Here is a 22,969-nt window from a genome sequence, read left to right on the forward strand (position 1 = left end):
CTCCTATGAGTCCCTCGGGGCCAGGAACTCCACAACAAATAGATTGCTCCCATGCTCCCTGCCCTGACAGTAGGTCACACTTCCCTCAGATCAGTTTAAGGTATTTGTGGTCAGAAACTTTATCTGAGCTGTAACCATCATGCCTCAAACAGTCAGGATGACAGATTGTGGAGATGGTTAAGAATGAAGAGAGGTGAAGAGATGGAAACGAATTGCGAGGTTCCTGGTTATTGATAGTCTTAGAGCTGCAGGAGGCACCAGACATGGGCTGGAGCAGTGCCCTCTGATGGAAGTCTCCGCAGTGATAGGGCTGTTCTGTAACCTGTGCAGAGTCCAGTGTGGCAGCTCAGCCACGTGTGGTTACTGAGTGCTGGAAATGTGCCTGATACACCTGAGAAACTGAATTCTTAATGTTATTTAATGTTTATGACTTCTTACATAAATATCTACATGTGGCTAGTGGCTACCATACTGGACAGCACAGGTCTAGATCTACCCATGAGAGACTAGAAGCCTTGGATAACATATCACCATGTCATCCGTATTCACAAACAATCACTGGCTCTGTGAGGGCAAATACTTTATACGGGCTGCTGTGTCTATGCCTTTTCTTTGCTTGCTTTTACCAAGAAGATTCAGTATTTTCTAGGATATGTGAAATTAGATTAAATGGATTTCTGGCACTCAACTGTCACTTGCTCTAGGCTCCAAGACGGCCTAATATGGTCCTGCCACGATAGCCAACTGGAAGAGTTCCTTTGAGAGAGCAGAATGCTGAGAGCATCTGTAATCTAGGGGTCCCTGTGTGTTGATGAGTTGGCTATAATCTCAATGGCTCTTCTGTGAAATAAGTACTGGTTTATTCCTCCTGGTGCGCTCACAGCAAGCACTGAAGATGAGTCACCTAGCATTTCTAAACCTCAAAATACGTCACAGAGCGAGTTTTGCAAAAGGGCCCCAGCTTGCTTTTATTTCTTTTTTTATTTATGCATTTTAATATCTAATACCTTCACTTGGTTCAAAATTCAAAATGTACAAAATGATATACAGTGAAAAGTGTCATCGCACCCATGTCCCAGCCACCCAGTCTTTGTCGTAGGGTCAATGTTTTCCTTTTCCTGTGTGCCCTTTCAGAGACATTTTATGCATGTACAAGAAACTATGTATATCTTTTCTCTTTTAACACAAATAGTAGCATTCAGAACATATTGCTTTTTAGCTGCACAATATTGTACCACAGGGGGCAGCAAACTATGGCCCACAAGCCAAGTCTGACCTGCTGCCTGTTTTTCACAAATAAAGGTTTATTGGAACATAGCCATGCTGATCATTTACACATTGTCTATGGCTGCATTTGCATTACACCAGCAGAGCTGAATAGCTGCAGCAGAGACCTTATGGCCTGCTAAGCCTAAAACATTTACTATCTGGCCCTTTACGGAAAAAGTTGCCAACCCTTGTTCCAGCTAACAGGTATCCCAGGGTTTCTTTAACCTGTGCCCTGCTGATGAATGGTGGCTTCCAATCTTTAGCTATTATAAATAAGACTAGTCACTGACTTTGTATGTCCCTCATTTCCCAATATAGAAATCTATCCGCTGGATAAATTTATAGACATGGAATTGCTGGGGCAAAAATTATGTGCATCAGTAATTTTGATAAACATTGCCAAATTACCCTCTATAAAGGTTATAACAATTTATATTCTCATCAGAAATGTTTGAGAGTGTCCATTCCCTGCATCTTCATTGATACTGTGAGTTCTCACACTTTGTGATCACTTTGCGATCTTTGCCAATATTATAGGTAAAAAATGGTTTTTCAGTATACTTTTAACTTGCATTTGTCATATAATGAGGAAGGTGGAACATCCTTTTACATGCTGAATTTCATCCATATTTGCTTTTGTGTGTACTATCAGATCATATCTTTTGCCCATTTTTATTAGGTCTGGGATTCTTTTTTACTGGTTTGTGGTGGCTCTTTGTAAATTAGAGAAATTAGTCCTCTCTCCGTGATATAAGTTGCAAATATTTTCCCAGCTTGTCACTTGTCTTTTTTTTTTTTTTTGGCCACAGCGCGCGGTTTGCAGGATCCTAATTCCCTGACCAGGGATTGAACCCAGGCCCTGGCATTGGAAGCTCAGATTCCTAACCACTGGGACACCAGGGAACTCCCTGTCACTTGTCTTTTTACTTAATTTACGGTAGTTCCAGCTGGCTTTCAAAAGATATTGTTAGCCCGTAAGGAAGTGTTAGTACAGCTGTGTGCTACAGTGGTGTGACCCAGCTGGTGTGGCTGGGGGCAGGAAGGTAGGGTATCAGACTAAGGAAAATAAAGAGACTGTCTCATCAAGGGGGCACTGCCAGTCCTTTACCCCACTACCCAGCACAGCCACATGGGGGGGGGCGCCAGGTCCTCATCTCCTTTATTGTGTTTCCAACCCCACGACTGGTCAACAGCCATCCACCATTGCAACCTCATCCTCATACCCTCCACCAAGGAATCTTCACTCACTCATTCACACTCCATTTGTCAACCACAAACCAGGCTGCAGGCCCCATGCTTGGTGCTGTGGACACAATATCCCTGGCTTCAATTCTTGCTCATCCCCAGCCACTGATTCTGCCGATCTCAAAGCTGTCTTAGATATTTCTTAATAGTAACTCTTTCCCAGGAAAAGCGTAGGGATCTTACTTCAAAACTAAGAGATCTGCAAAGACAAAACAACCCAAATCCCTGAGAAATTAAGGTAAGGTGGCTCGTATCCAACACTTAGTCTCCTGGCAGGGACAGAGCAGAGGCGAGCCTTCTTAGGAATGGGATGATCTCCATGAACCCGAACAAAAATGCTGTCTCTTAGACTTCTCCAATAATTACTTGCGGATGAAGAATTTATTTTTCTCCTCAGAATACCCCTCCTTGCTGAGCCCCTTCTACCTCGTTCATCAGCAGGGTGTGCTCACTCACGACCAAAATGGCAGCGAGTTTGCCAAGCCACACACTCCTCTGTGTTTCCTTTGGCAGCTTTGACCGAGACTGGGAATTGGTCCTACACCCTAAAGAGAGCCGCTTCAACAGCCAAGCAGCTCTCATGTAAGTTCAAGGAGAGACATGGCTCAGCCTAGCCAGGCCAGCTCTTCTGCCAATGTTGATGTTTCACCGAGTGAGACATGCACTTCTTTTTAATTCCCACTAAGGAGGACCCATGTTCTGGTGAAGACTGGATGGCATCCAGCTTTCTCCCAAGTGAATCCTACGTCTGGCTCGGGTAGTTCAGGTGTGTGTGTGCTGCCTAACAAAATCTATCCTCAGCTAAATAACATTTATATGACACTGGGTGACTGGAAAGTGCCTTATAATCATTACAATAATGACAGCCGATCCTCCTAATGAAAAGGAGATTTAATTCCATTCCTGGTAGATCTTCCTCTTCCGGAGTCCCGAGCCTGCACCTGGAACACGTTGCAGACCTCCAATAAACATCGTTGGGCATGTTCTAGGGGTAAAAACCATGTTAGGTGCCCGGGGGTGTCGAGGGGTAAGAAGTTGTTCCTGCACACAAGGTGCCACAGTCTAGTGTGAGGTTGGCTGGGGTGCAGGTGGGAGACAACGGACAGAAAGACCACGCCAGGCAGAGTGAGCTGTGCTGGGAAAGCAGGGCCAGCAGTGCATTTATTGAGGTTTACAGAGCGCCCGACAGTGTCCTGAGCACTTGACAGGTCTGTTCTCATTTCACCTTCCCAACCCGAGATAGGTATTGTGATTTTATCCATTTTATACAGGAGGAAACTGAGGCACAGAGAGGTTAGGTAAATCACAGTTAGACCATGGCAGAGCAGGGATTCAAACCACATGTTCTGACTATAGAATCAACACTCTTAACTGCTACTCTGACCCAGACAGACCTCATGGAGCAGGCGGACCTTGATTCATCCCCTTTTTTAAGGATGAGCACAAGTGACATCTTGTGTGAGGTTGGGAGGTCTTGAGGGACCAAAAGGTTAGGCCAGACTTCTGTCAGGATCTTTCCAGACCACAAATCTGTGCCTTCCCTGCGGATAAGCTTCCTCTATCATGCAAGATCGGGAACCCCTTTGTCCCCAAGGAGCCCACTGCTTTCCCTTTCTCCATGAGAGTGACCATAATGAGGTCTGTGTGATCCTGTGGGATCTGAAAAGCTTAAGAGCAAGGCCGTTAGCTGTGCTCTGCAGCAGAGCAATACTCTCATAAAGCTGTCCCCCAGCTGCAAAAACCAGAGAGCTTGTGACTTGCTGGAACCCACGCAGCAACTGCTCCGGGAGAGGCAGGCTGCACACGTCCACCCTTGAGGGCTCAGCCTGGACATGTGTTCTGCTAAGAACACACCAGCATCATTGCTCTCCACATTCTGCCCCCTCCTAAACTCTCACTCTCCCCTCACACCACAAAGTGGCCATTTTTTCCAGTCGCCGAGGGTGTTTTGGGGAATGGCAATGCTAATCAGCCAAATGGGTGGGGTGTGGAGATGGCTCTTTTCCCCTCCATTTGGAGACCCTCCAATTCTGCATTCTGACTTACTCGACAGCCTGCTGCTCTTTGTCTGTCACATCCATCCTTCATGTGCAACACTGTGCCAATTTGTAAATTTTAATTTGAAAATTTTTAGCGTATTTCAAAATGCCAACATGCTTTCCTGCCCCAGAAACACAGCTGGAGTGCAAACCTGGGTGGCTCGGCTCGTGCATAGTGGAGCCCAGAATTCAAGCTGGTTTGCAAGCCTGGGAACCAACATATCTGAACCTCAGCACACATCCCAGCAATGGCACTGAGTGACAGATCAGTCCTGCTTTCCCATGCTCAGGAGCTAGAACCACACACCTCCTATTTGATCTGCGAGGAGAAATCTGTAGGCGTTGGGTTGAAATGGAAACGGAAGTAGAGTTATTATAATAACGAGAAAACATAAATCTAAAAAGCCATTGGAGAAGAACATGTAACACTTTTAGGTGAGTTAAAACAATTAACTGTCCCCAGATGAAGGGCAAGTATCATTTGTGGCAAGCTGATTTGAGAAGGTCTGGGACGTGATATAAAACAAAATTGAAACACACAGTGATCAAATTAATTTATTTTTCTCTTTCCATCTTAATTAAAAAATGGTGCAAGAAAGTTTCCATTTGGTGCTGGGACGTCATTAACACTGCTCTTATACTTATTAATTTTGCCTTTCAACAAAGAGAAAGCCAGCTTTGAGATTCAGCAGCTTGGCAAGCAACATTTGCTAGAATATAATACAGTGGCTTGCTTTAATTTTATTGATTTTTTTTCAGTTATCTTTTATCTATGGCAAGTAATACAGTTTTATCAGTTTCTGTAGCAATCTAGAACTTTGCTTCCATGAACCAGGCATCATTAAATGCAGATTCCTGGGCCCCACGCAGGATCTCCTGAGTAAGAATCTGCATTTTCACAAGGTCCCCCAGATGATGCTGACACACTTTAAAATCTGAGAACTTAACTGTAGTTTACATTTTAAAGACATTTATTTACAAAGAAAAAGTGAATTGGTTCAAATAAAAACAGTTTGAATTAGTATTCAGATATACGACAAACCATGCTGGTTGTCCAAGAATATCTGGGAAACACTTGGGTACAGCATTTTGCCAATAAAACTAAGACCTGGGGATTCATCTCTCCAGAGACCAGTGTGTGCCAATGAACTACCGAGTACATTATCCAGTCGAGAGGAGGGACAGTTCATTCAGTGCCGGGGCTATGGCCTTGGCCAGCAGCTTTACCCCAGACCTGCCCACCAAGGCTTTGAAACGTGCCTCCGTGGGACTGGACTTCCCCTCATGCCCGGCTCTTACCCATCCTGTGCTGGGGATGTTTCCCAACTGCTCTCTGCAAGGAAATGTAAACGTATGTTTTTATGTGCCAGTCAAATTCATAACACTACCTAAAAGGTAACATAAAAGTTTCCAGTGATGTTTTCTTTATGTAATTTTAGAAATGACACATTTTAAGATAAAATACTTTGCTTTTCCATTTGCATCTATAGCTTCAGTGTGACTTGCTATTTCTTGTGAAATCCACCAACCATTTTTATAATTTTGTCATCAACAATAGCGTCACAAAGTCAGATTACAGAAAAATGCTTGATTATTAATATCTGATTAAGCAAATAGTCACTCACATCAATGATGAATGAGGATAGCTCTGCTATGAATTTTGGTTAATATTTGGATGAGTGCATTCATCAGTGTTGTGAGTGACTTCTTTGTGAATCACATGATAATTTTCAGATACTGGAAGAATAGTCCCTCTAATTTTTGTGCCATTCCCAGTGCAATAGCTACAGACATGACCCACTTTTAAGTTTAACCTGCATTATTAACATTTTCTGCATCCCTTTCTTACATCTGGACAATCAACAAAACAATAATTCAACCTCTGATTTGTAGTGTTTGCCAGTTTCCATGGTGTAAATACTCTCACCATGGCTGATTTCAAACTACTAACATGATGTAAATGAGCACAAAGTTGGGAAGAGATGTGCAGGAGCACAGCATTATGTGTTATTTCTACCACACAAGTACCATTGATGTAAATTACCTCAGTAGCATAGATAATGATAAAATGCAAAATAATTAGCCAGTGATGTGTTTATGTATTACCCTTTTTCATATAACTTATTTGACTGTAACTTGATATAATCTAATTTTGAATGATGGCTGCATAAGCACCAGCTCACAAAATTCCTGAAACGTTAGCACTTGGCTTTTGTGAGCTTTTAGGAGCCAGCTTCAGCTCATGGTTGCCCCTGGCCGCTCTGACTCCATTTGTCTGCCGGGGTACCCCTCTCCCACGCAGCCCATCTGGCCAGGCCCCGGCACCAGAGGGAGGAAGAAAAACCGGGCTACTGATCACAGGACTTGGTGAACCATGAGGGTATTTTAGAGGGATCCACATTCACTTTGAGGGAGACAGCTCTAATTTGGAGGGTCTTAAGTAGAGGCATTGGTGGAATTGGCAGCATTAAGTACTGGTTGTTAAGAGCACAGCACTGGGGTCGGCTGCTGGGCTTGAATCCCAGTTCTGACCCTCATGGGCCATATGCTCCTTCTTTAAAAATTTTTTTTTATTTATTTATTTTTGGCTGTGTTGGGTCTTCATTGCTGCACATGGGCTTTCTCTAGTTGCAGCGAGCAGGGGCTACTCTTCATTGCGGTGTGTGGGCTTCTCACTGCGGTGGCTTCTCTTGTTGCAGAGGACGGGCTCTAGCTGCCCGGGCTCAGAAATTGTGGTGCCCCTATCTTAGTTGCTCTGCGGCATGTGGGATCTTCCCGGACCAGGGCTCGAACCCGTGTCCCCTGCATTGGCAGGCGGATTCTTAACCACAGAGCCACCAGGGAAGTCCGGACCATTTGATCTTGAATAAATAGCTCAATCTCTCTGTGCCTCAGTTTCCTCATGTAAAATGGAAATAACAATGACACTTGCTCCACAGGGTTGTAAAGATTAAATGATATATGGACTTAAAGTAGTTAAGGGAATTCCCTGGTGGTCCGGTGGTTATGACTCTGCTCTTTCACCACTGGAGACCTAAGATCCCACAAGCCGCATAGCACAGCCAAAAAAAAAAAAAAAAACAATTAACAGAGCATTTGGCACAAAATGCTCAATATATTAGTTATCGTTAGTAGTATTCAACTCACAGTAGCTTTTTACAAACTCATTTGTTGGGTACTACATTCCTTGTTACACATGGAAAATATATATAGCCAATATTTGCATGATTTTAAGGTTCTAAAAGCCTCCATATGCATAACCTGATGGGAGCCTCATAGTGATCCCAGGAGGCAGTCATCATATGATTATCGTTCCCCACTCAATGTCATCTACGGGCAGAGACTGGAACTCAGAGAGGCTGAATGATGGCCCGGAGACACACAGCCACGGGCCAACCAGTCAGAGCAGGGTCCACGGGTTATGTTCTCTTTCAGCTGCTCCCAAGCCTTTAATGGACATTTTTGTTGAGCTCTTTATAGCCCCCAAACAGCAAGAACTGGCAGAACTACTACTGAGATGTGAGCCTTTTGACTTGGGATTTCTTAGCCAGTCAGTTAGGTTGGACTATTTGCGCATAATTCTGTAAATAAGTATTCATATGTGGTAAAGATGGCAAATTCAGAAAGCCAGTAACTTAAGAGAGAAAGCAGTTTATTTTCTTCTACATCACTGACTTGTAGACATTTTATCAGACTGCACTGAAGATAAATGAGGGAGAGCTCTCGTGTTTTCCCTTTTCCCCAGTAAAGAGGAGTAATCAGAATATGTCCATCTTGCTCTGGGGAGAAGGTTCAAGGCACAGACCTTCCCCCTAAATTCACAGTGTGGTCAGATGGGTTTTTACAGGGAAACAGGGACTATCAGGTCAAGTTTGTTCACTCCTTGTTTGAGCAAGGTGTGGGGCAATTGGAGCACTGGAGGCGGTTACAAATTCCCAACGTTTATCAAAATTACAAATGCCTACTTTTTTTGGTAGGGGGGCTGCATTGGGTCTTCGTTGTTGCGCACGGGCTTTCTCTAGTTGCGGCGAGCGGGGGCTACTCTTCACTGCGGTGCGTGGACTTCTCACTGAGGTGGCTTCTCTTGTTGCGGAGCGCGGGCTCTAGGCTCGCGGGCTTCAGTGGTTGCAGCACGCAAGCTCAGTAGTTGTGGCTCGCGGGCTTAGTTGCTCCGTGGCATGTGGGATCTTCCCGGACCAGGGCTCAAACCTGTGTCCCCTGCATTGCAGGCGGATTCTTAACTACCGAGCCACCAGGGAAGTCCACAAATGCCTACGTTTTTGATTCAGCAGTTCCACTACAGGAATTTACCCCTCAGAGATCCTCCCATGTATGGAAAATGAGGGATTGCATCATTGTTCATAATGGGCCAAGACTGGAAACAAGCTAAGTGTCCATCAGTGGGGAACTTCCAAATAATCATAGTACTTCCAAGCAAGGCATTACCATGCAGCCCTTAAAAAAATGTAAGTGATCTATATATACTGCTATAGAATAATTTCTAAAAATATGTAAGTACCAAAGCAAGGAGGGATGCTCATATGCATTTATTTATAAATATATGAAATATTTCTGGAAGGAGATATGAGAAACTAGAAACAGGAGAACAAAGTAATTAGGGTACAGGAAGAAAAGGAGACTTTCTACTATATATCCTTTAGAAAATCTTTTGAATTTTATTCCATTTGCATGCATTATATGTTCAAACTAAATAAATGTTGGAATACAAGCTGGTGTGGGTGCCGATAGAAAAAGAGTGATTTTTAAATCAAATGGCTGTTTCCTCTGCGTTAGAGGCCGCGGGGTGGTGACGGGAGAAGGTAAGAGGGAAGGACGGGTTCAGGCCCTGGCTCCCCTTGCTCACCCCTGCCTCTCCACAGCAACAGACGGAGGTGGCCCGCAGGGCCCAGACCCAGGAAGAGAAGCTGGCTGCTGCCCTCAGGGTGGAGTTGCACAACACTTCCTGCCAAATCCAGAGCCTGCAGGCTGAGACGGAATCCTTACGGGCCCTGGTGAGTGGGCCAGGAACAGCCTTGGCCTTTCCTGCGTGAAGTTTTACTCTCAAATGTCTAATTGTAGTCATATGGGTTTCCCATCTCACAGCACATGAGTTTTGAGGGCTGCAAAGGATCATCCGATACCAAATGACAAATGTAGTAGACACAGTTAGTGCCCCAGCGAAATCCCCTTCACCAGGCTGCCGCCATGACTGTTGGCTGCTGACGCCACAGATGCCCAGAGACTTGCCCTCCGCCGAAAAGAAGACCTGGCCTAGGATGGTAGGCGTGCCCCCCCCAGTCCTCAGCCGTCGGCCAATGACTGACTGACAGTGGGGTCTAAAAGCTGCAAAGTGGACTCCACCCTGTGGTGTGATCCACACTCCAGAGCTCTCCGAGGGGTCGGGCTGTAGCCAGAGTCCAGCCAAGACCACCTCCTGGCTTAACACTTTACGTTGCCCTGAACTGCTTTCCTTCTCCCCCTTTTCCTGAAAGGAACTCCTTAATTATTGGCAGGTACCAGGATCCCTGTGTCTGGCTCTGCTTCTGGGGAACCCAAGCAAAACTAGTAAGCTAGTTAGCTCTTCAGACTCACTGTGGTTTGTGGACAGATCTCTTGCATTATTAATAATACAGTGATCCACCCTCTGATCTCTGGGATGGACTGAAGTTCTATTAGGGTCAAGCACGGCTCCTCCTGGATGCCTCCAGGGGGTCATGTGTACTGAATCAAACCACAAGAGTTCGTACACACCAGAGTGCATGAAGGGGTTGGGTTGTATAATCCCTGCGCAGCTGAGGTAGTCTGGACGTCGTTGAGGCCCAAGAAGCCCCTCTCTCCCATCAGCCTCAAGTCCTGGGCTATTTGGGTACCCATTCTTCCACCACCCCCCATACACCTCATCTCAGTATTGCCACCCATAACAGCTCCATCACAAACCTCCAGCCCCACCTCCCACTGTAGCCACAGCCTGCCATGAAGTTAGCTCAAGCATTTGTTCTAGTTGGTTCCCCTCAGAAACAACTTTTCCTCTGCCTGCTGCCAAGATCATCCCATCACCCCCAGTTCCCTTCCTTCAAGAGTCTTCAGTTCACTTGGTCCGTTGTCCTCGGCAACAAGGTCACATGGTGCCCAGTCAGCTCAGGGAAGATGCTGTCTTGCTACAACACGACACACATCTCATTGCTCCACTTTTCTCCAAGTCGTCCTCTGATGGGATCTGGGTCAGTGCAAGGGGGTGTGAGGAAAGGATCTGAGGTGAGAAAGATCAGGAAACTACAGCCTAAATCACTGCTACTTTAACTAAAAAGTTGTCTGAAAGAGATTGCGCTGTTCAGTGTCATGTGGATTTTATGCTAATCAGTTATATTCACCTGCCATAACCCTTGATAAACATCCTAATGTTGGGAATGCAGTTGCTTTAGACACAGTTAAGAGGCTGCCATTTCTCCCCCAGATGTCCTTGTGGCTGCCAAAATTGCCACTCTTCTGGTGATAGAAAGTTCCAGGCAAAAGGTGAGGGATGTATCCTCAAGCCACATCATCAAAAAAAAGCCTGGAGAAATTGCAGCCTAAGTAGCTGGTGCACATCACTCAGCTCATATTCCACACTCATGTATTAGGAGCCTACTACGTGCTGAGCCCTCCCTTAGACTTGGGAGAGGCTGTCAAGAATTAAATGTTTCCTGTCTTCTAAACGCTCATAACCTGATTGGTAAAAGAAAACCGGTACACAAATGACAGAACAAAGCAGGGGCACTTCCTGTGTTCCCCAGAGTGGTTGCTCCCAGCAGTCTCCATCCTCACAAGCCCCCAGCCCGCCCTTACCTCTGCCCCTTGGCAGGTGCTGTCACCAGCACTGTTCTGCAGAGAAGATGAATGTCCTCCAACTTGAGGTCTCCGGCTTCCATTTCCCACCTCAAAACATCTCTGAAGCTTTATCCACCCTCTCCTCCCTTCGATAGACTCCACCTGTCCCCTGTTGCACCATTTGGGACATTCCTCTATCTACCATCCCCTCTCTCCTGCATTATCAGTGTCCCCACCCCTTGGAATTGCCTGTGGGTAAAATAGAAAGTCTTCCTTTGCCAGACCTTCCAATACCACCCAACTCGGGCTTCAGTTTAATGCCCAGAACTCATCCTTTGCTTTCCTACACTTGAGCCCTTGGATGTGTTCTCCCATGTCTAGAAGGAGACTCCTCCCCCTACTCTGCCCCCTCTACCTGCTCCTGTCATCCACACCCTGGGCACAGGTGAGGTGGAGCTCACCGAAGTGCCAAACCCACCGTGAAGCCTAGACCCTGACTCCAGAGCTGGGGTGATCCCTCCCACCTGCCACCCACTCACACTCAGAGCCCCCTGGTTCATGTGGTTATATCAGCTCATGCACTGAACTCACATTAACTCCTTGAGGGCAGGGATCATGTCTAATTAGTTTTATGTCCCCAAAGCACTTGGTACAGTGCCCAAAACACAATTTCTTCAAAGTGAGAGAAACAGTAATAAGAGCACGCTCACCTGCATTCTCTCATCAGAGCTTCATGGAAACATTAAGTAGGGTGGATTGTGACTGCATCCCATTTTGCCGAAGAGAAAACTGTGGTTCAGGGATTTGCCCATTAACACGAGTCATAAGTCGAGAGGCAGAGCTCTCTGGCTCTATCACGCACTAGACGGTGGCGGTCCTGTGGAGTTGGGGACGGGCGCTCAGACCCTGGAGTCTTGAATCCTGGCTCCTCTACTCACTAGCTGTGTGACCTCCCTAAGATGCCGTTTTCTCCCTTGTACAGTGAGGATCTATTTTGGTTATCACATCCATCTGCTGTGTTAGTGGCTTAGGACAACAGGAAATCATTTGTTCATTTATTCAGCAATTTAGGGAACGCTCGGCAGAGATGGCTCTTCTCCATTCCATGTGGCATCTGCTGGGGCTGGAACGTCCAAGAACGGCTGCTTCAGCTCACATGCCCGCTGCCTCAGCTCTGCATCTCTTTTTCTCTCTCCACGTGGCCTCTGCACGTAGCTGGCTTTGACTTCCTCGTATCATGGCAGTCTTACATTGTTGGACTCCTGACATGGCATCTGGCTTCCCTCAGAGGGTGAGCACAGAAGGTACCAGGCCTCTTAACACCTGGGCTTGAAAGTCCCCGAATATCATTTACGCAGCATTCTGTTGGTCAAAGCAGTCACAGACCAGCCCAGATTCCACAGGAATCTGCCTCTTGATGAGGCAGTGGCAAAATTATGGAGAGAAAGTGCAGGTGGGATGGAGAGCATTGTTGCAGCTGCCTTTGGAAACGTGGTCAACCACTGAACCATCGTAGAATTTTCCTCATAAAGTCATTGGCATGATTAAATAGATAATGCAGGTCAAGCCCTTAGCACCCTGCCCGGCACAGAGTGAGCAGTCAATAAATGGTATCTGTTATTAATTATCCTTATAAAATTATTATTATAACCACTAGTATAATAGCCTCAAGTTGGCATCATCTGATCACCACACTTAAACCCCATGGTCCTGACTATTGGGACAAATAGGACAAGAACTCACCCCCCAACCGGAAGATGGAGCAGTGACGTGCTGGCTGGGCTCGGAACCCAGGATGGGCTGCCTCTGTCCCCTGTGGCTCTAGCAGATTGGAGTTCTGGTCGCTGGGCCTTGCAGGCAAGGTTAGGAACACAGGCGAGTCAGAACAGGTAGCACACACGTCTACAGCTTTCCAACATGGCAGAGTTCATCCAGCCATCCTGCTACCCTCAGTCACAGCAACCTGTGCACACACAGGGCCTCACAGCTATGTAAGCCTCAGACAGCCGAGCTGGTGACATTTTCAGCTCCTTTGCCAACAAGGCACTGTTTATAGCGGCAGCCAGGCATCAATAATGGTGTCTGAGGGCTCCTGAGCTCTGTGTTCAGTCAACTCAGACCAGGAATGGAATTCAGTCCAGAAATCACAGAAGGTCACTATTTTACTTTCCAGAGGGCTTAGCAATTTAAGGAAGTCCCTTCAGATCTCTAGAGACAAGAGTAAGCATGCTTTTGTGACCTCAGTTTGCTTGCTGGTGCTGTGTCATGAGTGGGCTGGGGCAGGAGACCCACAGCAGTGGCTGATCATAGAGACTCAAGCACAGGCATCTCTGTGAGAACCAGGCCTAGATGTCAGGGACATAGGTGCAGAAGCTTGACTTGGATTCTAAAGGTGGAATGGAAAAGACACGGCACCTCTGATTCGTGTTCCCATGAACCCACCTTGGGCAGTGGGTCCTAAGTCTTCAGCGAAAAACCCCAGGCCACATGGAAAAGTCACCACGTACACAGGGCAAAAACTATAGACAGGTGATCCAAACCTGATTCCATGAAAGGTTTTCCCAAATCACATGTGTTACAGGTCCAATGTCAACAACCACCGCTCACAAACCAAGCACTTTCCTGATAAACAAAGGGAGAAAACCCAGAGAGGTTGGAACAAATGATTCTCAAAGTCCAGGTGGCCATTTCTGCATCCTCACTGCCATGGAGGGGTTTTCGGATCTCACCAGCAAAATAATAACCAGACCAGACACTGATCTAGATTTATTTCCACTAATCACATTTTGCCACCTGTAGACATACCTAGGATGGGAATCTGACTCAACTTCCTCATATCCTATGGAATTGGGAAGATTTAAATACGATAATATGGTGGCCCCTGCTTAACAGCAGTCATGATTCAAGATGACATCATGACCAAGAATCTTCGATTTCAGCCACAGTGGTCAAAAGAGGATGTAGAAACTTGTTTCATCAAGACTTGACTCAGTCCAATTTAGAAGGATATTTATTTGTTTCTTATGTGTTATATAAAATAAAAAGCCAGATGCTAAATTATAGAACTACATAATTACTACTACTAAAAGATGTTAAAGAGAGAGGCATACCACTTTTTAAGGTATGCCTTATATGTGTTTATTTATATATATGTTTTATTTTTATATGTGTTTATTGGTCAGCCCTACAGTTTGCAGGGCTTGGTATATGGGAAGATGAGAAGAAAGTTTCAGTCTAGTGGGGAGACAGATAGGGCAATAAATGCAACCATAATACAAGTGTTGTTACTTGGGCAACACACACACACACACCTATTCTGTGCCAGGCCCTGTCCTGTCGCTGAGGTTACAGAGACTAGGTTCCTGCTCTGAAAGAGCTCAGCATCTGCTAGAGGAGACATGCCCCTAAGAAGCTCAGCCCGCTGTGATAAGGTCAAGGGCATGCATGTGCTTGGGTAGCTGTGAAACCCAGAGGAGGGCCACCCTAACCCAGCCTGGTGGTAGCAGAGGCAAGAGGGCATCAAGGAAGTCTTCCTAGGAGAGGTGACCCTTGAGTTTGGACGTGGGGCGAATAGGAGTCAGCCAGGTGAGGAGAAGGGGAGATACAAGCCTAGATTTGGACTTTAGACAGTGCACTGTGGCTGCTGCGGGGGGATGTAGAGGGGGAGGAGCCACAGGCAGGGAGATGAGCTAGGAGGCCACGGAGGTTACCCCAGGTGAGAGGTGATAAGAATCGATCTGGGGCATTGGTGGCTGGACAAGAGGGGGCACGTATGGGAAAATGTTTCAGAATGTACAAGAGGTAGGACTCAGTAATGATTGAATTTGGGAGGGAAGCAGGATCAGGGACATATCTTTCCCCGGTTTCTAACTCATGTGGGTTCACCAGCTGGAGCACAGGAGAGGAGGGGCCAGCAGGTTCCGAAGGAAGCCGATGGCTCCATTTTGGACACCTTGATTTGAATGGGGCCCATGGCCTGCATATATTTCCAGTAAGAACCTCAGTACCGAGTCTGCTTGGGGGAGAGATCTGTGCTGGACGCATCAATACAGGAGTCATCCACAGAGATGACCAAGCTGCGAGTGGAGTAGAGACCAACCTGCACAGCACAGCTCAGGGAGAGGAGGGGGCGAAGGGGCAGCAAGAGGAACCAGCAAGACGTGCTACTAAAACATAAAAAACCACAGTGAGTGTGTAGAGGCCAGAGACGTTCGTTCTGACTGTGGGAATCTGGGAGGAATGCAGGAGGAGATGGCGTTCCAGCTGGACGGTGGGTGGCGGTTCACTGAGGAGGGAGGTGGCCCCGGGGTGAGGAGTCAGGAGCAAAAAAATCCCCGAGGCGGTTCAGGGAGCAAGATTTCTTTGAAAAAACACCTGCAAACTGCCTCGTGTGTGTGTGTGTGTGTGTGTGTGTGTGTGTGTGAATCTCTCTCTCTCACTTGTCCTCTCTCATTCTCTCTCTCACTCATCTGCCTCTTCTCTCATCATTCTCTCTCATCCGGCTCTCCGGTTCCTGTCTCTCTCCCCCTCCTTCTTCCTCTTCTCCCTCCCCACCTCCACCCCTGTCAGAAGGATCAGTGAATCAGACTAAGCAAGACTCTGGCCTCCCCAGGAGGATTCATTACTTCCCCACTGAGCCACGTCAGCCCGTCAAGGTCATCATCCTGGGAGAAACAGACAGACCAGGCCGATGCCAGCCCCTCCCACTGCTCTGCCCATCTCCCTCTTCCAGGGCCCTGCCCATCGGCCTTGGGCCTGGACCGTATTCCCTCTCTTGTAGAAACGAGGCCTGGAGAACACCTTGCACGACGCCAGGCACTGGCACGACATCGAGCTGCAGAACCTGGGCGCGGTGGTCAGCAGGCTGGAGGCGGAGCTCAGGGAGATGCGCACGGAGGCAGAGCAGCAGCTGCAGGCCCGCGAGCACCTGCTGGCACACAAGTGCCAGATGCAGCGGGACGTGGCGTCCTACCACGCGCTGCTGGACCGCGAGGAGAGCGGGTGCGTCTCTGCTCGGCTTTGTTAGGAAAGGAGTAGATACTCATGGGTTTAAACTAGACGTTTTTTCAAACACTATAGAAGTAATTAGTGTAAAAAGGAGAAATCACCTCCCAAACTTCCCAACACCCAGCCCCACTCCCACAGCCTGTGTCCTTCCAGGATTTTTCTATTCATATATACGCAAATATATAGACAAAAATATATTATGTACTTATGCATGTATATGTATATGTGTGGATGTTTGTATGCATTCGTAGATGCAGACATACAGCCACACACCATAGACATACCTATATGTGTTCATGCGTACTTCCTACCATACATGGTAGCGGTTAGGAATGCTTTCAGCTGCATGTAATAAAACCTAATTAGTGGAGCTATAAACCAACGCTCCGGAAACTTCAATATGCACTCAAAACATGCCAAGCTTGGGCACCTTTTTAAAATGCAGATTTTATTTCCGAAGATCTGGGGTGGGGCCTGAAACTCTGCATTTCTGACAAAACTCTCAGGTGACGCCTATACTGCTGGTCCACAGACCACACTTTGAGCAGCAAGGGCATAAACCATGTTTACCTAAGAGTTCCAGAAATGAGGTAGGCCAGGCTGCTCCGTGATGTCAGTCAGGTCCCAAGCTCATTTCATCCCTCTGATATACCATCCCTGTCTTCATCTTTGTCACCCCCAATTGCCAAATGCCTACCACAGCTCCAGACATCATAACCAGACATCATGCATGGCCAGAAAAGGGGAGGCAAGAGGAAACAGCAGAAAGGCTTTTCCCTGCATGGCTCACTCCTTTTTTCAGTGAAGGAAGAATGTTTTGGGAAGGCTCCAATGGACTTTTCCTTCTATCTCACATGACCAGACCTACCTGCAAGGGATGCTGGGAAAGCAACTATTTAGCTTTTCCAGCCTCCATACTGGAGAGAGGCAAGAGGTTGGGAATGGCATGTATACGTCTATGTATGTATATGTGTGTATGTGGTATATATACATATATGTATACACATGCACACATATATGTAGTCTTTTTTTAATGGGTAAGGATTCCTGTGGCATATGCATGAGTCTTGGGGCTTAGCTTCCTTGCCAGCTTTTTAAGGAAATTGAAGCCTTTATCACAATTCTATATCTTCATATTGCCCTCCAAGGTCCCTTCTGTGGCATACATTGAATGAGGAAGAGAATACATAGTAGAACAGCAGCTCTAAGAGACAACTTATCGATTACGTAGTACAACCCCTCCTGATTCCAGAGAGAATAAGAAGGCCAGAGCAGAAAAGGATTTGCCAGTGATCAAAATAGGAGGAAGAGGCAGAGCTGGACCAGAGCCTAGGTCTCCTGGGTCTCCCGTGTGCTCTGTACCATTGCTTTCTCAGAAGGCAAGAGGGCCACATGGAAGCAACCTAACCCTTGCTCTTTCAAACAAAAACATGTCATCCAGCTCCTTTCCAGCTGTCTTTTTATTGGATTGATTTCTGTTGATTATAAAAGCTAGATGTTTGTAACAAAACTAATTTTTTCAGATGCCTATGAATATCTGAGTACACAAAATCGTATTAAACAAATACAAAATGTAACAAGATAGACTGAATTTACTTCAAGAGTATAAGGACTCCATCCGGTGAGTGCCTGCTATGTGCCAGCACAGTCTTAAGCTCTATGTTGTCGTCATTTCTCCACAAAACCCTGCCAGAATTACATCATTATCCCCATTTCACAGACAGGAAACAAAACCTCAGAGAGCTTAAATCATTTGCCCAAGGTCACACAGCTAATTACCAGGGAGGTGGGATTTGAAAGCCAAACTGTCTTGTTCCAAAGGCCAAATTCTTTCCGTGAGACACCTGCCTTTCATACAATTCTGTTGTGATTTCTTTACTAATTTTCATCATCCATTGCTTGTCTCACTCAAACGTGTTTTTTGGGTTTTGTTTGTTTGTTTCAGCTAATGGAGAAACACCCTCTTTTCATGAAGAAAACGCTGCCTTCCTCACCGAGTGACCGACGAAGTTCCTTGAGGAGTCCCCACCCCCTCACACCCCCCAACCCGCATCTTCCCTCACCCTCCCCACCCCCATCCCAAGCTGGATTCCCCGCTGGATTCCCCAGTTGGCTCAGCTTGAGCTGAAAAGCTTCCTGGAAGTGGAGAGTGTCCTGCTGCCTGAATTCAAATAGTCTGTAGCTTGAGCAACCTCCCTTGCCCCTCTCCAAATAAATGCTTCGTGTGTGGCTTCCAGTCTGCCCACCTTGTTCAATCCACTGTCGGATGGAGATGGATATCACTTTATACCTGCCTGGCCTTTCCTCATGGGGCCATTCTTAAAGGCTTCGGGAAGGGTCCTTGAGCGTGACGCCATCTTCCTCGTTGTTCAAGGGTCAGCTGCTCTTGGGTTTATCAACATAAATGTGCTTCTTGGGCGAGAGTTGTGCTCATGGCAGGCAAGGTTGCCACCACTGGAGGCAAAAGCAACGTTCTTGCTAGAGAGGGGGTCTGTGTGTATCATAACCACAGGCATCGCAAAGCATTTGGGTGGCTTTAACGTGCTCTTCGAGGGTAGTTATGCACGGACACACCCAGTTCACTGCTGTTAGCAGAGCACTTCTCGACCAGCTTAAAGGGAACTTCAGTTTAAATCTGTGGGGGATGAATTAGGCTGTGCTTGCCTACACTTGCAGCCTCAGAATATACTTCCAGGGTCCTTCCCCAGCCCTCTCAGGGCCCAGGCCAGCCAAATATAGTTCACGATTCCGCCACATACCCAGCCAAGACTCGCCTGCCTTCTGATTAAAACTGAAACCACCACCTGTGTCCTAGCGCAGTCTCGCATGCCTCCAAAACCACACGCGCAGCCCAGACTTAATTTCTCAGTTCTTCCCCCAAGCTTCTGTCAGTCCACCTGTCACACAGAATTGCAGACCAAAATATCCAAGCTGAGTCTCTGTCCTCACGTAAGCTGCTAATCCAGACAGGACGATGTGTCCAATATGGGCACATTGGAAGACGCCCTCCCTCAGTACCTGGGCTTCCAAATAGCTAGGGCCGACGAAAACAAACGAAATCTTATTTACCCTTAAGAAAGCTGGAAAGAGAAGCAAGGCAAGACATTGGGTCTCCTGGTTGAAATTGCTCCAGCTGCTTTCCCTTTCTGGCTTCCAGGATCAAAGAAATTGTAATAATAAGTCCCGTGGGCAGGACAGCTATTTACAGTTTGTATGGTACCTTCGCACAATTCCCTCTGTTGTTCGAGGCACAGAAATCATCAAGACGCCACCTAACGCTGCATTTCAGCAAAGCTGCATTTCAGCAAAGCACCAATCCCCTCCGCAGCTGCACACCCCAGGGGTGCCCATGACTGAAACACTGGGTACCAGGGCCTCCCCAGAAGAGAGAGTGTGCGCCTGGCTATATCAAATGCCCATTCACTGAGGTCTGTTTCTTTTCTGTCTTTACTGGTTACAATGAATTTTTGCCCCCCAGCCAAGACCTGAATCCCTAACCTAAACACAGCTGGAGGGCCTCAGAAGGAGGTACTTCTGTGTCTGAATGGCTGTGCATTTTCCAGAACCTGGAAGCTGTCTCAGCCACGGGAGGAAGGGGAGGATGGATTTGCACACCCTCCTGAGTTCCCACCAGACACACGCTGTGCGGGGCCGCACACGCTCGGTCTCCTTGGCTCCGTAATCTCAAAGAGCCGCTGCCTTAAACCATTAAGTTAATCATCCTTTGGCAGGGAGAGCCCAGCAGCCTGGTGCTTCCACTTCTCAGCAGTTTCTTGCTGCTTCTAATGAGGCTTCATTAACAGGTAAGAAAAGGCACTGCGGGCCCCCCTGACTCCTCTGGGGCCTCATTTAACTCAGACTCCCTCTTACAACATCCAGTACAATTACCCTCTGGCGGCAGTTCACTGACAGGTGGCAGGGAGGATGCTGCTTGTGCCGGTCTCAAGGACAGAGCGCTTGCTCTGGGGCAGACCAGAGAAGGGCTCCCGACGGACTCCTCCGAAAGCGCAGGCAGGCTCTGTTTCCAGACGAGGTAACGAATTCCACTGGCCTCTGGCCTGGCTCCTGGAGCACAGTGTAAACTCCCACTGAGATTGCTAGAACATCCGCTGGATTTCAGACCAAAGTCCTTAAGCCTCACCTTCATTATCATCTATCACACTTCCAAGCACCTGCTGGTGCCCAGACATTTTGTTGGACTTGGGGGATCCCAGTAAAAAGAAGAGACAGTTTCTGCCCTGGTGGGTTTACAATCTCTTTGAGGAGTTCACATGTGCACATAAAAGGAGAAACAAAGCAAAGCAGGCAGAGCAGCACATTACACTTTGCACGACCCCTTCACATAATTCAGTTTATCGTAGGAAACATGAACATAGACATTCAGATCTGATCTCTGTTGGTTTCGGTGAGATGGTTCAGCAGGAACCATCAAGCACCATGCTGGTCTCTGATTATCTCCAAATAGCACACAAATATTTTTTCCAGATTTATTAAGATAAAATTGACATACAACACTGTATAAGTTTAAGGTATACAGCATGATGATTTGATATATTGTGAAATGATTACCACAATAAGTTAACATCCATTATCTTAAATAGAGAGCAAAAATATTTTTCTTCCTTGCGATGAGAACCCTTAGGATTCACTCTTTTTTTTTTTTTTTTTTTAAAGATTTTTTTTTTTAAAGGATTTTCTTATTTATTTATTTATTTATTTATTTTTGGCTGTGTTGGGTCTTCGGTTCGTGCGAGGGCTTTCTCCAGTTGCGGCAAGCGGGGGCCACTCTTCATCGCGGTGCGGGGACCGCCCTTCATCGCGGTGCGCGGGCCTTTCTCTATCGCGGCCCCTCCCGTCGCGGGGCACAGGCTCCAGACGCGCAGGCTCAGCAATTGTGGCTCACGGGCCCAGCTGCTCCGTGGCATGTGGGATCTTCCCAGACCAGGGCTCGAACCCGTGTCCCCTGCATTAGCAGGCAGATTCTCAACCACTGCGCCACCAGGGAAGCCCCAGGATTCACTCTCTTAATAACTTTCATCTATACCGTACAGCAGTGCTAACTATAGACATCATACTAACTATAACATCATGTATGTTACGTCCCTAGTACTTATTTATCATATACTAGAAGTTTATACCTTTTGACCACCTTCATCCAATTTCCCCTCCCCCGACCCCCTACCTCTGGTAACCACAAATCTGATCTCTTTTTCCATGAGTTGTTTTTTTTTTTTTTTTTTTTTTAAGGTGCCACATATAAGTGAGATCATACAGTATTTGTCTTTCTGTGTCTGACTTACTTCACTTGGTATAATGCATTCGAATTCCATTCATGTTGTCACAAATGGTAAGATTTCTTTCTTTCTAATGGCTGAATAATATTCACTGTGTGTGTGTGTGTGTGTGTGTGTGTGTGTTTAATCTCACAACTTCTTTATCCATTATCCATCAATGGACACTTAGGTTGTTTCCATACCTTGGCTTTTGTAAATAATGCTGCTATGAACATGGGGGTGCAGGTATCTCTTTCACATAGTGTTTTCATTTCCTTTGGATACAGTCCCAGAAGTGGAAATGCTGGATGATGTGGCAGTTCTATTTTTAATTTCTTGAGGAAACGCCACACTGTTTTCCGTAGCGATGGTACCAACTTACAATCCTACAAGGGTTCCCTTTTCTCCACATCCTCTCCAGCATTTGCTATCTTTTGTCTTTTTGATGCTAACCATTTTAACAGGCATGAGGTGACATCTCATTGTGATTTTGATTTACATTTTCCTAATGATTAGTAATGTTGAGCATCTTTTCACTTACCTGTTGGCCATTCATATATCTTCTTTGCAAAAATGTTTGCATGCCCTTTGCCCATTTTTTAATTGGGTTATTTGGTTTTTTTGTTATTGAGTTGTGTGAGTTCCTTATTATGATTTGGATGTTAACCCCTTATCAAATGTATAGTTTGCAAATATTTGTTCCCAATCCGTAGGTTGTCTTTTCTTTTGTTGATTGTTTCTTCTGCTGCACAGAAGCTTTTTAGTTTGATGTGGTCCCACTTGTTTACTTTTTATTTTGTTTCTTGTACTTTAGGTGTCATATCCAAAAAATCATTTGTCAAGACCCATGTCAAAGAGCTTTTTTCCTATGTTTTCTTTGAGGAGTTTTATGGGTTTCCATCTTGCATTTAAGTCTTTAATCCATTTTGAGTTAATTTGTGTGAGTGGTGTAAGATAAGAATCTAGTTTCATTGTTTTATGTGTGAATATCCACTTTTGCCAGTTATTGAAGAGACTGTTTTCTTCATTGAGTATTTTTGGCTCCCTTGTCAAATACTAGTTGACCATATATGTGTGGGTTTATTTCTGGGCTCTCAGTTCTGTTCCATTGGTCTATGTGGCTATTTTATGCCAACATCATACTGTTTTGATTACTATAGCTTGAAATCGGGAAGTGTGATGCCTCCCACTTTGTTCTTCTTTCTCAGGATTGCTTTCTCTATTCAGGATTTTTGTGGTTCCATGTAAATTTTAGAAGTGTTTTTTCTACTTCTGTAAAAAATGCCATTGGAATCTTGATAGGGATTGCATTGAATTTCTAAATGGCTT

At 46.2% G+C, this 22,969-nt stretch overlaps 1 protein-coding gene across 2 annotated transcripts in view; it reads left to right on the forward strand.

Moving 5' to 3' along the window:
- BFSP2 (beaded filament structural protein 2) overlaps positions 1–18,583 on the forward strand; it is a 69,791-nt gene extending 51,208 nt beyond the window's left edge. Inside the window, exons 5-7 of one of the 2 annotated variants that reach the window (XM_007180916.2) lie at positions 9,434–9,565; positions 16,141–16,361; positions 18,313–18,406. In XM_007180916.2, coding sequence (XP_007180978.1) covers positions 9,434–9,565; positions 16,141–16,361; positions 18,313–18,316 — 357 coding nt within the window. In that variant the 3' untranslated portion in view covers positions 18,317–18,406. Of the gene's footprint in view, positions 1–9,433; positions 9,566–16,140; positions 16,362–18,312 lie in introns of both variants that reach the window. The other variant, XM_007180917.2, reaches the window with a different exon arrangement.
- Positions 18,584–22,969: the final 4,386 nt, after the last annotated feature.

This window comes from Balaenoptera acutorostrata, chromosome 4, assembly GCF_949987535.1.
Source record: "Balaenoptera acutorostrata chromosome 4, mBalAcu1.1, whole genome shotgun sequence".
NCBI classification, from domain to species: domain Eukaryota; kingdom Metazoa; phylum Chordata; class Mammalia; order Artiodactyla; family Balaenopteridae; genus Balaenoptera; species Balaenoptera acutorostrata.